General features: G+C 44.8%; 2 protein-coding genes across 2 annotated transcripts; one reads left to right on the plus strand and one right to left on the minus strand.

The window, feature by feature from the left end:
• The first annotated feature begins 267 nt into the window (after window positions 1-267).
• On the plus strand, window positions 268-2,930 carry LOC146717393 (uncharacterized). Its single transcript, XM_085467138.1, has 2 exons — window positions 268-1,007; window positions 1,179-2,930. The coding sequence occupies exons 1-2, from the start codon at window positions 268-270 to the stop codon at window positions 2,884-2,886; spliced, it is 2,448 nt and encodes an 815-aa protein (XP_085323264.1). The 3' UTR covers window positions 2,887-2,930.
• Window positions 2,931-9,451: 6,521 nt separating this feature from the next.
• On the minus strand, window positions 9,452-15,601 carry LOC146717394 (general transcription factor II-I repeat domain-containing protein 2-like). The gene is made up of 2 exons (XM_085467149.1): window positions 14,029-15,601; window positions 9,452-9,567 (listed from the first exon to the last, which is right to left on the minus strand). The coding sequence occupies exons 1-2, from the start codon at window positions 15,599-15,601 to the stop codon at window positions 9,452-9,454; spliced, it is 1,689 nt and encodes a 562-aa protein (XP_085323275.1).
• Between the last annotated feature and the right edge of the window lie 2,470 nt (window positions 15,602-18,071).

Raw genomic sequence — 18,071 nt, forward strand, 5'->3', positions numbered from 1 at the left:
ACGGCTGCTTCTGTATTGTCCTGCAGGTGAAACGAGGGACCAGAAGGGCAGCACGCACAGGGTGTGCAGTAACACAACAGCGGGGAGCACGAGCACGAGCACAGACGTCGGAGGGAAGCACGCACATGGGGTTCGAGGGAGCAACGGGGAGTTATTGTGTTTACAGCTTTCCACTGTAAATAAAGAGCACTGTTTGCATCGCAGAGTCTGCGTTTTGGGTCCTCCTTTCCCCACATCCCCACGGTCTGCCCTCCAGACCGTGACAGAATGATCCCGCCAACCGACATGGACCCAGCAAACTCAGGAGTTTCCACGGAGGAGAGATCGCTCACGCAGCTATGGGATTACTGCCGGAGCGTAATCCAGGCTGTAGACCCACCCAAGAGACATATACAGGTAGTGTTCTTTGACAATTATCTCTCATCCACTACCTTCACCATGAACATTCTGGACATTAACAAACTTAGGCACCTGGTCGCTAGTTTAAGGGAGAGCTCGAGTTTTGAACTATTTGGCTTGGGTGGTCCGAGCATGGACAGTTCGGCTGCTCTCCTAGAGACTCTAGCCGCTTGGTTTTTCACGCGTCGGCGGAGGGCTTTCCCGTCGATGCTCGCGGCACAATCGTTTGATCCGCCGTTACGGAAGGCATGCCGCACTCTCTACCATCATCCCGTTACGCCTCAACCCACTCCTGCGGTTTCAGCCCGGTCAGCTGGCAACGGACCTACAGCGCTCATCACCGCAGTGAGTAAACCCGACTCATTTGTTTCTATTAATCCTGTCATTGAAAAACAAAACACAGATGAACAGCAGAGGACTGTTTCCGTACACCCGGCCCCGCCTTCACGGAGGAGAAGGCGTCCTCGCAAGCAGCGTTCAGCCACCTCTACACTCACTCCTGTGCTGATCGAAGGCTCAGGACCAGCGGCTCTGGACGCCACAGTGAGTAAAATGGACTCTGCCGGTGTCGTAAATTCCCTTCCTGTGAACATGGACATAGAGACTATAGCCACTACGGCAATTAACAATGGAGAAACTGTAAGAGGTGTAACTGAACTCCCAGTGGGGATTTTTGGACCACCGACGGACGAATGTGGCCTGAGTGCTAATGCTGGGGCAGAATTTTGCATAGACAGCCCTGAGGTAGTTAGCTCAGAGTCGGTGGGGTCAGAAACTGCTTGCTTTACCTCCAAAAACTCAGAAGATGTTCACTCTGAGACTGTGAGCTGGGAGCTAGGGAGTTCACAGCATACAGACCCAGATGACTTTTTGGCTCAGTCTGGCCATATGGAGACAGAGGTTCTCCCCAGGGCTTCCCCAGAGGCCGAACTGGAGGCCTCAGTTGCCTCTGGACCCCTGGAATTTGTTGAGCCAGCTGTAACATTCTCATCCTCTCCACCCTTCATAATAGCCATATCACCCTCAACTCAGTCCGCTGCCCAGCTAGTAATGGAGTCTGCTGCCCAGCTGGTGACTGAGTCTTCAGTCCGGTCAGCCTCTCACCTTCATCCTCAGTTGGAGGTCGATATGCCTGCTGGACCACCTCTGCCATCATTTCACCTGTCTGTCCCTGCATCGTTGGCCAGTCCACCGGGAGCAGCGACCGCACCATCATCACCTCCTCCCTCTGCAGCTACTTCTCCACCAGAGTCCCATCAGACTGCAGCGACCGCAGCACTCTCGGCTTCGCCATCTGCATCACCTACTCTACCTTCACCTTCCCCACCTGCAGACACCGCATCACCATCTTCACCTCCAGATCGACCGTCAGTAGCTGTAGCGCAGCCGGAGGTGCTCAGGGTGCTCGGAGAGCGGGAGGAGCCCGCACCGCCAGCTGTGGAGCCCTGCGAGCCGGAGCAGGAGCCCGGCGAGCCGGAGGAGCGGCTCAGCGTGGCGGAGCAGGAGACCTGCGAGCCGGAGCAGGAGCCCGGCGAGCCGGAGGAGCGGCTCAGCGTGGCGGAGCAGGAGCCCAGCGAGCGGGAGGAGCTCGATCTTCCCGAGCCGGAGCTCAGCGAGCGGGAGGAGCTCGATCTTCCCGAGCCGGAGCTCAGCGAGCGGGAGCCGGAGCTCAGCGAGCGGGAGGAGCTCGCTCTGCCCGAGCCGGAGCAGCTCAGCGAGCAGGAGCAGCTCAGCGAGCAGGAGCAGCTCAGCGAACCACCAGCAGAGGAGCTCGGCGAGCGGAAGGAACAACCGGCGCTGCCAGCCGAGGAGGAGCTCGGCGAGCCGAGGGAGCTCTCGCTGCCAGCCGCCGAGGTGGAGTTCTCGCTGCCAGCCGCCGAGGTGGAGCTCTCGCTGCCAGCCGCCGAGGTGGAGCTCTCGCTGCCAGCAGCCGAGGAGGGACCCGCTCAGCCGGAGCCGGAGGTCAACGAACCGGAGGGACCTCCACGTCTGGCGCGGCCTCCACGCCATCCACGTCCTCTGCATCCACGTCAGCGACCAGCGCGTCATGAACCGTGTGCCACACCTCGCTGTTGCTCACCGGAGGAGCAGCGCCGCCACCGGACCCGTGGCAGGCCGCCTGGGGAGCAGCGCCGCCGCCGTCGGACCCGGGGCAGGCCGCCGGAGGAGCCGCAGCGCTGCTACCGTCACTGGATCCCGGGCAGGCCGCCTGGGGAGCAGCGCCGCCGCCTTCGGACCCGGGGCAGGCCGCCGGAGGAGCAGCAGCGCCGCTACCGCCTCTGGATCCTGGGCGGGCCGCCTGGGGAGCAGCGCCGCCGCTACTGGGCCCGGGGCTCGCCACCGGAGGGGCAGCAGTGCCGCCGCCACTGGAGCAGTGGCAGGCCCCCAGAACCGTTTTTCTGCTGTTGCCGGACCCGTGGCCGTCCGCCGGAGCTGCAACGTTGCCGCCATTGGACTCGAGGTAGGCCCCCTGAACTCTTTTTGTAATGATGGGCCGCCTGAGACTGTTTTGTGGTGTTTTTTCTTTTTTTTGCTCCATTGCAGGGGGTGCGGTCGGACTTTGGAACTGTGACCTTGGGGAGGTTGTTTCTTTTGTGGTTTTTGGTTCTGGCCCTCCGTCCTGGACCCCCGCCGCCCGCCCTGGGTTGGTTGTGCTGTGGTTTTTGGTTTGTGTTTTTGTTTTCGGGTTGTCGGGAGCCGACCCTTAGAGGGGGGGTACTGTCACGGACCCAGCTCTGGAGGACTCGGGGTCCGTGAGCAGTTTTGACTCACCTCCCGTTGATATTGTTGTTATTATTATTTTGGTGATGTGTGTGTTTTTCTGCACTGTGCTGTGTTAGTCTGTGTCCCACTCATATGTATAGGCAGGGTATGGGTGTGTATGTCTGCAGGTGTGGCTGGAGGATGGAGCTCAGCCACCTGCAGGCCTGAGGGGTGTGGCCCTGCGGAAGGACTGGCCACACCTGAAGTTCATGCCACACCTGTTGGTGATCAGGGCTCGTCGGGGGAGCTACTTAGGAGAGAGTTGGAGCTCCCACCGGCGCGGGATCATTAAGCTAAGACTCCAAGTCAGTGCGTAGCATTAGGAAGTGCGGATCGTGTGTGTGTGCGCGCGGGTTCAGTGTTTAACGGCTGCTTCTGTATTGTCCTGCAGGTGAAACGAGGGACCAGAAGGGCAGCACGCACAGGGTGTGCAGTAACACAACAGCGGGGAGCACGAGCACGAGCACAGACGTCGGAGGGAAGCACGCACATGGGGTTCGAGGGAGCAACGGGGAGTTATTGTGTTTACAGCTTTCCACTGTAAATAAAGAGCACTGTTTGCATCGCAGAGTCTGCGTTTTGGGTCCTCCTTTCCCCACATCCCCACGGTCTGCCCTCCAGACCGTGACACCGTGTTTGGCTGTGTGGTGTAAAGGAGGTGCAGACAGTAACAGAATCAAAGCTCAGCCCAACCTGAGGCAACTGGAATACTTTGGCAACATTGATCTTAATGTCTATGGTATGGCTCTTGTCAGTATTGATAGATGAATGTTACGGGAATGTTCACAGATTGCCTGAAGCTAACTGGGCTAGCGCTGTTTCAGTGAGACCTGGTTGTGAGACCTGGTTGCATGCAAGCAGACATGACTCATTTGTGGCTTCAGGCAGTGGATCTGGCATATGAGTTTGAGCAGCAGCATGACGAGTCAGGGACAGAGAGAAGCTACACCCAGTCGGTGCCTTAACAAACGGCAGACTCGGGCTAAGGATGCTCCAGAGAATGAAAGACTCTTTCAGAACATTTCTAACAAGAATTTAAGCATCTATTTCCTGTTATTATGTGTCTGTTCAGTATGCATCACCGCAGTACGGTTAGCAGCACGTCCTTTAGGGGCTTAACGGACACTCGTATTAATTCTTGAGAACCTATTCCATGCCAGAAAACATTAATTTACAATGGGGAACAGATGAATAGAGGCAAACACGGGTTTTTTTTGTTCTTTTTCTGAGAATCGTTTCAGACGCTGCCTCACCTTAGGATTTCTGCAGCCCAGTCTAACTGAATGAATAAATATATGAAGTGGCTCATTTTGATTCTGCTGTGACTCCCTCAGTAAGTCAGTTTACCTGGCAGGCAATTAGTATCAGTCGTCAACCACACATAACAAAACCTTGATAGTCTGAAGTGGTTCCTTGTTTCAAAAAGAAGTGCCACGAAATTAATCACTGTGCATTCGAATGCAATCAAGTGAAACCCATATATTTAGAGTTGAACGGAAATTGAAATTAAATGATATTAAAATTCAGAGACTGAGTGGCTAGAAAATAAGAGTAAAAAAGTCTCGTCGTCGTGTCCTTGGGCAAGACACTTCACCCGTTGCCTACTGGTGGTGGTCAGAGGGCCCGGTGGCGCCAGTGTCCGGCAGCCTCACCTCTGTCAGTGCGCCCCAGGGCAGCTGTGGCTACAATGTAGCTTGCCATCACCAGTTTGTGAATGACTGAATGTAGTGTAAAGCGCTTTGGGGTCCATAGGGACTAAGCAAAGCGCTATACAAAGACAGGCCATTTACCATTTTACCATCTTCATGGTGGCACAAGAGGAAAGCTGAGGGGATCTCCATAAATCCGTGGTGACCGTTAATTGACAGAATATAGTAGTTAATTTTGTCGCTTACTACTGGATTAACACAGAGTCAAGAGCTAAGTTACTGGTAAAAAAAAACAGTAACTGCCAATGAAACACATTTGTTTATTAAACTGTAAGTATTTATAATAGATACAAACATTACTATCATGGAATAAAGTGTTCACTGCACATTAAGCAATAAATTCAGCATCAGATACAAATCCAAAGCAGAAACTAATTTCTGTGGTGTGTAGACATTCTACATTTAATTAAATCTGCTCCTTTGTCATTTTCCATTGATCAGACATTGATCATCACTATTCCTATAAAATTTCCCAGAAACCACAATTATGACCTGGTCAAATGTCCAGGGCTAGTTTGGCCAAGCTAGTTAATGTCTGCAGGTTTCCACATTTGTATATCTGTGACACCATGAACAATGTAAGGCAAGTTTTGTGCTGCACAGTTAGGTGTGTGACATACCGTATCTTGACGGGACCCTTTCACCACCTCTTGAGTTTCGATAACCTGGCCGTAAAGCCATAAAATATAATCTTTCAACAAGAATAGCAATATAAACTTCAAAGTTTTCTGTCCTGTGAATAAGTGCACCCTAAGAAAAGAGACAAAGGGCACGGTGTTTTATCATGTAAAGGACAGTGCTTGCTGAACTCAGCAAATAGGATGCTTTGCTAAAACATTATCATTGGAATATATCGTCAGTATAGTCAATAAAATGATCAAATGAGAAAGAGCACAGCTGAGCAAATGGCTCCCCACTCAAACGCCTTTAAAATCAAAGATAGTATTTTAGTCTGAGGCAGAAATAGGCTTTCATTGCAAAAGCTCATACAATGCTTGTTCAATTAGATTAGGGAGAAAAACTGTGGGGTTTTCTTAAGCTTTCAAAGATATTAGTACAACATGCAGCAGATTGAGAGGGCTGCTAAGACACAGACTGCTGTGCTGGTAAAAACTTTATGGCATTTTTGATGGTCCACTGGCCCATCAACACAACAACCCACTGGGATTTGTGCTTATGCTTGAGAGTCAGTGCAACGCCGGCTGCATTTAGTTAATAAATTGATTTAAGCAAGACTTTAAATAGGACTTAGTTCATGAATTTAATAATTTCCTTTGAGAAGGATGAATATGAATTTGTTATGAAATCTAACTATTCTGTACCAACATAGTAAACACAGGTAATGAAACCATACATGCGGTACCTTTTTAGCCAGGTCCAACTAAGGAGTATTACTTTTCTGGTTACAGGACTAGTGCCACTGATCTGCATTTGGCAATTTCAGCAATACGTAGGTAACTGTATAAAGTCAGACAGCTCACAGCTTTGCTTATTGCCTTCCAATGGCCATGAATTTAAGGCCAGGGCAGTAAACATAAGCTGCTAATGTTAGCAGTACTGCTGCTGGTAAGGTTACAGTGCACACATAGTTAGTATGCATAAATTGAAAGCAACATGTGCACTCCCACACTCATTTTTATGATACCTCTGTGCATTTCGCAGACCGCAGTGCTGATGCAAGCCATGCAGGCGATACAAGAGCGAGTTTGGTGCTCTGCCCCTTAGCTAAAGCGAGTCGCTATTAGCATAATAGTATACTTCTCCTGGTTAAAATTAAACAAATTCCTTACTGTTGACATTGCACAGAAGTAATGGGGAATTAAAAATGCACAGTGCTACCGTTGATTAAACGAACAAATAGATATCATGATTCAGTTAACATCATTTGTATTCTTCTGTCTAATCCTAATGTAAAACAACTGTTCAACACACCCAAAATGTTTTGGCTGTGGACAGGGTTGCAATTTAATTGCAGCTTTAATTTAATTAAATCAACACTCTTTCAGCTGCTTTCTTTTCAGAGTTAGAGTGTGGCAATACATCACTGAAGCCACAGAGGCCCATAAATGTTCCTAAGAAGTATCCTGCTATATAAATGTCCTGACATGCACATTTTAAACATTCCCAATGCTGGAAGCCGGCCCGTAGCTTTGATGAGAGAGGAAAACAGCGCTGTTTACAGTTTAATAAATGGCACCCTATTTATTTTTCTGTGATAACCTGTGACTAGGTGCATTGACCTACCTGTATGAAGTGTATGTGAAGGTAAATCCTTATAACGACTGCATATTAAAGCCTGGTCATAAACATGGCATGAAGCGAAGGGAAAAATGTGACTGATGGATGTTATTCAAGGACATATCCATGATCATCTAACCATAATGCCCTCAGTACTCCAAATAATCTCTTCTATTAGTGTGGTCATAGCTGGAGCGTGTACAGTCACGGCTCTTTAACTTTGCTATAGTGGTGTAGCTTTCTTCAATCTCTTATAGTGTATGTGACCATTGCCTTGAGCGTGATCTCTTTCTTTGCCGTCCCTTGGTATCAGCAGTCAAAGCTAACAGCAAGAGGTTAAGTAGGTCAGACATGCAACCAGTGAGGCTACAAAGCCCAAGGTCTTTTGTTTTATGCAACACTGTCTTTCCTGAAACCAAACAGATGTTTTATGCTGAGGGAAAGGGGGAATTAATTGATCCAAGCCAGGAGAAGTTTCCCAAATGCTGGCCTGATAATAGGGGACCCGTCATCATTAGGATTGATGGCACCAATTTATTATTAATGATTCGTAAAATGAGATCCAGTAGACCCCATTTTAAATACATTTTCCATTACGGAGGAGCTGACAGGCAACACTGCTGATTTCACTACGAAAGCCTTTCACTGTTTCTCTTTTCTCCCTCTGAGATACAGTATCCATTCTTCGCACGGTGCAATGTCTCACTTTGGTGATGCTTGGATTGTCCCAAATTGAAAGCATTTGTTTTAAAGCCAAGAGGTGAATTTCAAGCCTTGTCATGGCGCCTTGATATTTAGGTGTTTTATTTTGTTTTAAACCACTGGATGCAATGTCATACAGTGCATCCTAACAGATAGTCTCTTTCCCCCGAAATGTCCCCCACTGGCCTCAAACTCTGCAGCCATCTGCTCTGATATCATATTCTGTCAGTCAAACCGCCTTCATTATAGCAAGTGACACAGTATGAATCTAAATGCTAAAATATTCTGTCTGCTTGTTAAGTCATTTATGTAACCCATGAATCAGAATATCCCAATGTTCCTTTGGTAAACAAAAAAAGAAAGAATATGATAAAAGTACTGATGAAATCAATGTGTAATACAGTAGATGGTGCAGATTAGTTCCTGCACTACAGCGATACAGGAGCATCTGGCTTAAATGTTTGTCTGATAGCATCGATGGGCTTTGCTTGGTAGCAAGAAAGTAATTGCAATCTAAATGGATGCAAAATTAGGGACAGGAAAAAAAAAACCTTAAACTTGCTGAGACATTGGAGTTGATTTAAATACAGACAGCATTTAAACTGCCTCTGGGGCCACAATAAATTATTACACAGGCTCCCAAACTAGACATCTACCTTCTTACAGTAGATAAAGCTTCCACTCCAAAAATACCATTAGCAACGCCTAGAGTGTGCTTAATAATTGATGACTCCAGCATCCATGATAATTAAGAGTTAAGTGCGCGTGCGTAGGTGTGCGTGTGCACTTTGAGGTCCTGTGGATGTGTGCGGTGATAATCTCCATTTCTATTTGCGTGTGGGTTGCAATCCTGTTGAATAGGTGGTGATTCCTGTTGAGCTGTGAAAACATCCTGGTGGCTTGCCACTCATCCTCCTTTACACTCATGCTGATGTAAGGGGAGTTCTAGGAAGCCATTACTCCAAATGACTCTCATTTTCTTGGCAACATCTGAGTGCAGTAGAGAGGCTGTCTTTGTGGGGTTAAAGCTGCAATGTATAACTTTTTGAATGTTGCCATTCTCTGCAGCAGCAAGGAGCTTACAGTGGAGATTCTTTTCATATGCAAAATAAACCAAGAAGGTCACACAGAAAGCCAGCTGAACATGTTACACAAACACACGTGTTGTTGTGCGTTTAATAGCTTTAGTACAACACTGTAGCTTTAGTGGCTTTACGGCTAAGCTTAACCCCTTAGAACAGCGGTCCCCAACTCCAGGCCTCGAGGGCCGGTGAACTGCAAGACATGTTGAGGAGGTAATTTAGCCATTTGAATCAGCTGTGTTGGATCACGGACACATCTAAAAACTGCAGGACACCGGCCCTCAAGGCCTGGAGTTGGGCCTTAGAACAACATGTGTCCCAGTGAAGGATTCTTAAACTTAATTTTTAAAGAGCAAAAAGTATCTTTGCTGTAACATGACTCTTGCAGTTTGCGTTTCATTGCTCCAGTCACTGTTTAAAGGCTGACGTATGTTACTAGCATCTCTTCTTTTACTGAGTGTTATGTTCTCTAATACATGACATGTCATACAAAAGAGAGCCAAAGCCTTGAGAAGCTTAAAAAGGGTTCAGTGTCCACTCCAGGTCAGGAACAAGTTACTACCAGGTGGAGAAATATCTCAGGGTCTTGTTCACAGGTGAGGGGAGTGTGGAGCACGAGATTGACAGATGGATTGAGGTGGCGTCCACGATGATGCGAATGCTGTACTGATCTGCTGAGCTTAAAAGCGAAGCTGTCAATTCACTGGTCAATCTATGTTCCTACCGGCACCTATGGTCACGAGCTCTCGGTAGTGACTGAAAGAATGAGGCCGTGGATACAAGCGGAGAAAAATGAGTACCCTTAGATCTGTGGCTGGCCTCTCCCTTAGTGATAAGGTGAAGAGTTTGAGAGGGACTCAAAATAGAGCCGCTGCTCCTCCACCTCGAAAGGTGGTTAGAGCATCTGACTAGAATGCCTCCTGGATGCCTTCTGGCTGAGGTATTCCAGGCATGACCTACCGGGAGGAGGCCCTGGGGCAGACCTAAGATTTGCTGGAGAGATTATATCTCTAGCTTAGGAACAAGTCTGTGTCACCCCCCAACCTGAACCCAGGTAAGTGACAGAAATTGGATGGATGGATGGATGGCATAGCAATAAGGTAGACACTGGTGGTGAAGACCCCTCTGATGTCACATTCATCCAGGTGAACCTCCTTATCCAATCAGAATTAAAGGAGATGCAAAAGCTAGGTTAATGATGAATGATGTTAATAACGATCGAAGGAAATAGAGTGATTGGAGAAAGAATGTACCTGCACAGAGGTGCGTGTAACACAGAAAGCAAATCACCACTCTCTCAAGTAAAGCCACCTAATTAATGAACGTGTCAATCATCCTGTGCAAGCCATTGTTATTGACTTCCTATGAGTTAATGGCAACACCACCAACACAGTCTACATAAATCTGAATTGTAAATAACTCCTTTGTTACCTGAATATTTGTACAGTCAGAGCTGCAGGTTGAAATATTTTACCGTTAACATAATTTCTAATGAATATGGTTTCAAAAATAGGCTGTTTTTACAGTTATTACTATGACATGTGACACTGTAACACAGTCAAAACGTCTGCTCTAATAAAGACCTATTAAAGCATCATTCTGTCCAAATTTTGTAGTCATCCTAATGCCACTTAGCCGTGGTGTCACCTCAGCTAACTGTGTAGGAAGCTGTGTGCACTGCCTGACTTTTTTTGCTTGTAAATCCAGAGTAGGCATGTTTTTTTGTTTGTTTTTTTAGCCTAATCGCCGCATCCTCATGTGAGCATTGAGCGGCAATAACCCAACTCCCACTACAGCTAGGCACAGATAAAAACAAATGCTCTGTGCAGTTCTGTGACATCCAGTTGTATTTAAAACATGATGCCCGAATAAAAGACTGATGAATAATACACCGCAGAGTGGGTAGGTATCAGTTCATGTGGACCGTTAAAGATTTCCTGCTTTGTTAGCAGTGCTCAAAGACAAAGAAAGAAGAAGGGGAAAATGCAGGGTCATCTGCAATGACTTAATTATACTGTTTACACGGTGAGTGTTTAAAGAGAGGAAATCAAATACCTGATAAAATTGATTTTTGCTCTGAGAACTTTCCAGAGTTGTAAAATCCTCCCAGCTGGCGATACAGAGCACTGTGCACTGTGGTTATAGCATCTGATCAGCCTCCAGACTATCTCATATCTGGTACTCAAACCAGCTTTCCTGGGCTATATTTCATCATCAAAATGATGCTACACACCCCCTCCAATGCGAGTCCCCCCTGTGCTTCTAACCAAAGGCTGTTTTCAGCCCAAACACCCAGTACGTAAAAACTGACTCACTGATTGTTAGCAGCATTCCCATTAAACTTAAATCACATAGATGTACATTGTTATTTGCAATGTGTCAGTAAAGATTTTATTCACTGCACCTTTAACTGTAGCTATTTCAGCTTCACAGACCCCCTGCCTCTCACACACATACACACACAAACAAAATATGCCTAAAATGTAACACTTGGGGTTTATGTGAACCTGTTTTGCATACCAAATGAGTGAGGATTATCATATCAAGGCTACTGAGACCGTAGTCAAGTAAGAGCTAGATTGTTGAAAATCAAGTGCCTATCTCAGTGATGAACAATGTCCATCAGTGCTTGGAATTAATTTGCAGATGCTTCTTTGTGCGGGTATCACACACAAACATCGGATTCCCTTGTGTGTAGCTACAAACCAGGAGGCAGAAACAGAGGCGTATGCACGCACATACGCAGTATTTCAAATGTTTACTTGCACACACAAATGCACATTTTCGCCCTGTCTCCCTGTGAAATGCAAAAAGCAGAGGGAGAGGTTTGCATCTGTACAATAGCCACCTTCCACTTTTCATTTTGTGTGATTCATTCTGCATTAGTCTGCCTGAAAAATGAAATGCATGAATTCAAAACACACTCAGTGCTGTACCGTGTAATTAGAGTGTATTATGCACTTAACTGCAATTTAAATAATACAATGCAAATCATTTTCCACTGAGACTTTTAAAGGGAGGATATTTTACTTTTAACTTGCACCCACCAAGACAGAGGCAGAAAATGTGAACGAGGAGGGAAAACGTGTTCCTTCTAAAACCCCATTAGGAGGGTCTGGCCTTCCACTTTTGACTCAGCTGTTAGCCTGGTAGCACTTTGTGCACACCACATGATGTGTCAAGCTAATCGCTGCACAGCAGCTGCAACTGTTCGGCAATTGCAAAGCTGACGAAAATATATACCCCGTGTTTCTGACCTCAATTGGCTTTAAGTCTTTAAAGCGAGCTCTCACCTCCTCGAAACGCTCACCCCTAATCATAATCTTAAGCGGCGCTTATTTATAAAAGGGACTTCTATTAACTGTCTTGATAAAACTCTTCTTTCAGTTCCGGTTCTGTTACAGTCATGGCAGAAGCCAGACAGTAATCGTCTTTCATAATTCAAGCCTCACAAGTCCTAAATTGAATCTCTAAGATGCATTTATCTTAATGTAATCCAGATTTATTGAATTATATATCTGCTTTCGATTTATTATTTGCACTAAGCAAATAAATCTATCAAGAGTTTTTGTTTTGTTTTTTTTTAAAGTGCAGAGGACTTTCAGTGGACTCAGTCATTAAATTACAATGGCAAACTAACATGGTCTACATAAAATACTGTACTATTAAGCACTCAACAAGTAACAAGTGAAAGTAAATCATGTACCAGGGTTCGTGTAGAACTACGTCCTAATAAGAAGGCTGCACTAACTTCAGAGGGATGGAGTATTGGCTGCATTAACTATGACTGTACAGCAGCCGTTTAACTGAGCCATGGAAAAATTGATAGCAATATAAACACATTTTAATGAGTCTGATGATCAGTGGAATTCAGAGCTAATTTGACTGAGTATCACAACAAAACATAGCTCGGGGGAAATGCGAAGCAGAGTGGTAAGAATTAACACATGTATCAGTCTGTTGTTTTGAGGGGTGGATTTCTGAGCTGCTGGTAAATGTATCTTCCCGCGTTTGCACACAAGCATGCTTAATTAGTAGATATTGTAAATAATGTACCTGGATCCAGCTGCGAACATTATATGTAACAAAAGTCCCAGTTTTCATATTTACTTAACAATCCCAACAATTTGCTTTTATTTCCACGATCAGGGTCCAGGGCCAGTGCATGAACCATTTGTCTCTCTGCTATTTACACACTACATCTATCAAATTGCAGATTTTAGGGAATGGGTTGTGTCTGCGTAGAAATTTAATCTATTAGAGACACTGGCATGAGCACAAAACCAAGACAGTGGGAGAGAGAAATATTTTGGTAGGGACTTTGCTTCCATAAAAAGATTAAATCCAGAAGGAGCCAAAGATATTTCATTCTTACAAACCACAGAGTGCTGCATTTATGCCAGCTTATAATCAAAAAACTAAACAGTCCCAAAAAGGTATTGGATGCTATAGTAATGAGGACATATTAGAAAGCGTAGCAGTTTCTGACTTACAAAAGAAACTGAACTAATACAGCATGATGGAGCCTGTGCTGCATGTCTCAGTCTATCAAACACATTCTCTAACGTGATGCACACGTTTTTAATAAACCATTACTGACACACAATGCATACAATAAGATGTTAACCAATTTGCATTCATGCAGTTCGATATCTTAAATCTGCGCTAATCAATATTTTTACATCAGCAGTGGATCTTGTGTAAGAGCTGGCAAACCATCAGACTCATGGCTCTGCACTTTCACTCAGCTTTTTAGAGTATTATTTAGATCAGGGGTGCTCACACTTTTTCCGCATGTGAGCTACTTATAAAATGACCAAGTCAACATGATCTACCCACTACAAAAATCCAAAACATATACTTATTTATAAATATATTGAGGATTCTTTATATCTACAATGTATATACATGCATAACCGCAATATCCAATATTTCACAACACAATTAACAATGTAAATTTTTTGTCATTACCTGAGTTTACTCTGATGACTTGCACTGAATTGAATCAGCCAGGGATGCATAGTCCGGACAGTAGCTGCTGACGGCCAGCCTCAAACACACTTCCAAATGTTCATCAGTCATGGTGGAACGGTACTTGGACTTAATGATGTTCATGTGGGAAAATGATGACTCACATAAATAAGTGGAGCCGAATAATGCAGTCAAAGAGGCAGCACATTTCCTCATGTTGGGGTACTTCACTTCTGTGATTAAGTTCCAGAACTGTCCATGATCTCTGGACTTCAGCTCAATGTCAGCTTGTAGTGTCAAAATCTCATCTTCCACTCCAGAAGAGTTCAGGTGAAATAGTTTTGCAATTTTTGATGCGAGTGAATCGACATCAGCATCTTCCCGAAAAGGATAGCACATGAAGGTAGCGACTGGCTCGAGCAAAGAAAAGTCTTGAAAGCGTTTGTCAAACTCTGACAGACAATTGTCAATCTGCTCTGTGTAGCGTGCACTGTCAAGTTGCAAACAGGCCATCCCCTGCATCTCCAGCTCTGACGCCAGGTTTTGAAAGTTTATCAAATCATGGCGCTGCAGCTTTAAAGAGAGATGTTGCATCTTTCGTTTGAAAGCATTAACTGAGCTGATCATGTTGATCACTGTTTTGTCTTTTCCTTGCAGCTGTAGATTAAGGTCATTCAACATGTTTGTCAGATCGGTTAAAAATGCCAAGTCTAACAGCCACTGACCGTCATTAAGTTGCATGTATTCTGCTTGTCCAGCTACACGGAAAAACTCCTTAATCTCCGGACAGAGCTCTCGAAATCTTTGCAGGAATTTCCCTCGACTAAGCCACCTCACGTCAGTGTGTAGCAACAACTCAGAGTGGTCGCAGTCAGCCTTCTCCAGATGTGCACGAAATAACCGTCTTTGAAGAGATCTGGCGCGAATAGAACAGGCGATCTTCGTTGCAACATTCATGATCTCCTTCATGTTGAGCATTTTAGCGCATAACGCTTGTTGGTGGATTATGCAATGGTAATTTAGGAAGTCCGGGAAAGCATCGTCCTGCCTGCACTTGGCAATAAATCCATTCAAGCGGCCAACCATTGCGGGTGCTCCATCTGTGGTAATAGACACCAATTTGTACACTGGGAGCTGGGTTTTCTCGATAAAGTTTTTGAACGACTGAAATATGTCCTCTCCTCGCGTCTGTTCTTTCATGGACAGGACTGTTAATAGCTCTTCTTTTGCAGTGATATCAGTAAACACCATACGAATGAAAATGCACACCTGGGCTGCGTCACTCACGTCCGTAGATTCGTCCAACTGCAGTGAGAAACACTGGCAATCTCCGATGTCCTTCCAAAGTTGCTGGGTTAAATCCTCCGCCATGGCTTCACAGCGCCGTGTAACTGTACTTCTTGACAGCTGGAGAGCTTTGATCGAAGATGTTATTTCTGCCTTATTTTTAAAGTCTCGGAACAATGAGTCAGCTGCTTCAACGAATGCCTCTTTTACCATCTCTCCATCTTGAAAAGACTTCTTGTTTTTAACGATGATGTGACTCACCCGGAACGATGCTTCGGTGGCGGCTTTCGCTTTTGAAGTTTGTTGTGTGAAAAATGACTGCTGTCCGGACAACTGGGATTTTAGTTCCTTCACCTTTTTCTTTCTTAGCTCGCTTTTCGGCGGGAATGTAGTGTCGTATTTTCCGTGAACAGTTCGAAAATGCCGCTCCACATTTCCCTTCTTTGGCATTGCGATGGCAGCCTGGCAGATGAGGCAAACGCACTTCGAAAATGACATCGTGAAAAAAAAGTCTTCCTCCCATTCCGTATGAAAGTGATACGTTTTTGTCTTCTTACTTGGTCCAGCTCCCTCACTCATTTTTAACCCTTTCTTAGGTTTAGAAAAAACCGAGAGCTAAAAATTGGAGTTAACTCGCTGACTAGCTTGTCAGTTTTACTACACTTCGCGCCGCTGTTTGCACATGCGCAGCGACCTAAGCGTCAGAAAAAAATCCGATGTCATCTGACTGGCTTCCCTGTATCAATCAAGTGACGGGATGGATGATAGGCTGGCATCTATTTTTTTAATGCCATGCGATCTACCAATACTACCTTTGCGATCGACTGGTCGATCGCGATCGACGTATTGAGCACCCCTGCAATATAGCATGTCCTGACTGTGGGGTTTTGGAAACACATTAAAACGTACAGCTCTGTTATCACTTCCAACATAAATGAAGACAGAAAACTAAACAGCAGTGACGTTTGTAGGGTTACTGAAGTTTGGCTACCTGGTATATAATGATGTGCTACATGACCGCTAGCGACACAGCTATGTTAGCATAATATAAACAAGCTAACTTTTTTTCCACTCGATAAAAGTTAACGTGAGTGTTCTCGGTGGTCAGGAACAAATATAATCGCATGGCAGGATGCTGTAAACGGACCAAACTTCAGCCAGGAGAACAACTGAGATAATCCATCCACAATACGAGGTTAGTCATTTATATACTGCTGCATGGGCTGGGCTGTAGTTACATCATGAGGTTTTAAAAACTGAGCTTAAATAAATGATTAGCAGTAATAAAAGACGAGGGAATTCAACAGTGATTACTGACTGTTTTAGGAGCTTTTTGAGATTAAATAGAAGAAAATACAAAACATGTTAACAACACAAAAGCCATATTAAACGCAGACTACTTTAGGCCCGGAAGTAGGATTCGTCACGTCATCACTTAACGACCAGATACTTCACCTCATTATATATTTTTTCCATGTAGCCAGATGTTTATGTAACGTTTTACAATGGTTCTGATCAATTGTTCTCCAGACTTTCTAAAGGCCTTTCAAAGTTTGTCTGCTTTTTCATTTTCAGTCCAAACCTTGCGCCTGGCCATTTTTAGAGGAATGTTATTTTATGTGTTACTTACCTATGAATCTGATCCATGACTCATTCAAGCATAAAAAGGCACATCACTCACAACTTGGCAAGGAACTAATTTTAAATGGTAGGCAATTTGCTACTAGGAGCCTGTCACAAAAACACATAATTTATTCATATTTCTTTAACAGAAAAGTGCTAACAATAACACAATTTAACAGGAAAAATAACAAGGTGATTCTCAGAGAGCTGTTAGCTGAATAATTGCCATATGTCAGCATGGTGTTGAGTGTGTCAAAAAATGTGGGAAAACTGGACAAATGGAGGACAAAAGAAGAAGTGTCACGTATGTGAAAGGTATGTGCTTAATGCGGGAAATAAATCCAGCGAAGACTTGACACAGGACCTGAGAGACGCATCTGGTCCTAAAGTTCATCTACTGTTTAGCCTATAGTGTCTACAGCCAATCACAGTGGAGGCTTTCACATGGTTTAGGGCTGCATTTCAGCCTGTGGTGTAGGATTTTGTCATAAATGATGGAATTATGAACATAGCAAAGTACAATCAGATGTGGTTACCTGGATAGAAAAGCACACAATGAAACACTATCAGTGATGGACTGGCTTCCCCAGACTCAGAGCCTCAACATTATTGAAGCAGTGTGGGATGATCTTGACAGAGAACTGAACAAAAGGCAGCCAAGATCCAAAGAAGAGCTTTGAATGTCCTTCAAGAAGCCTTAAGAACTATTCCTAAAACTACTAAAAGAAATGACAAAAAAAGCTGCCAAAGAGGAAAGCTTCAGTTTGAAACTGAAGAATAAAGATGATTGTACCAAATGCTGACAACTCAGCCTTGTTAGAATTATACAAACTCTGCTTTTGCCTTTTGTACTGTATTTCTGTGTATGTTTGTGCACGTTTCAATAACTCAATTCCCCCTTTTCTAGCAAAATATGAAGAAATGAAAGGTGACACAAGACTTTTGTGAGCTTCAGAGTAAGTACAAGAAATGATAATCAAATATTTACCACAAAAATCTTTTTCAACCAACAAAGGTCAGCTGACTTTAACTGACACAGCAAAAAGACAAATTGAACTGAATGCCAATATGTTATTTTTGCTTTATGTCTGCTGGAGTGCAAATTAACTATATTTATTAGCATTTTTACCATATATTTTATCCAAAGATACCGTGTCTGTGTTATGATAACAGCTTGTTCAGCAGCCCCATTTAAAAAAAAAAAAAAAAAAGACAAATCTGTACATCACAGTAGAGGCTCTGTCATGCATCTATATCAGTGATGGGGCATCACAGGGAGTTTGACAAGGTGTGTGGT

This window comes from Copadichromis virginalis, linkage group LG2 (genome assembly GCF_057382275.1).
Source record: "Copadichromis virginalis isolate Kocher_CV1m ecotype Utaka linkage group LG2, C_Virginalis_male_GT1.1, whole genome shotgun sequence".
NCBI classification, from domain to species: Eukaryota; Metazoa; Chordata; class Actinopteri; order Cichliformes; family Cichlidae; genus Copadichromis; species Copadichromis virginalis.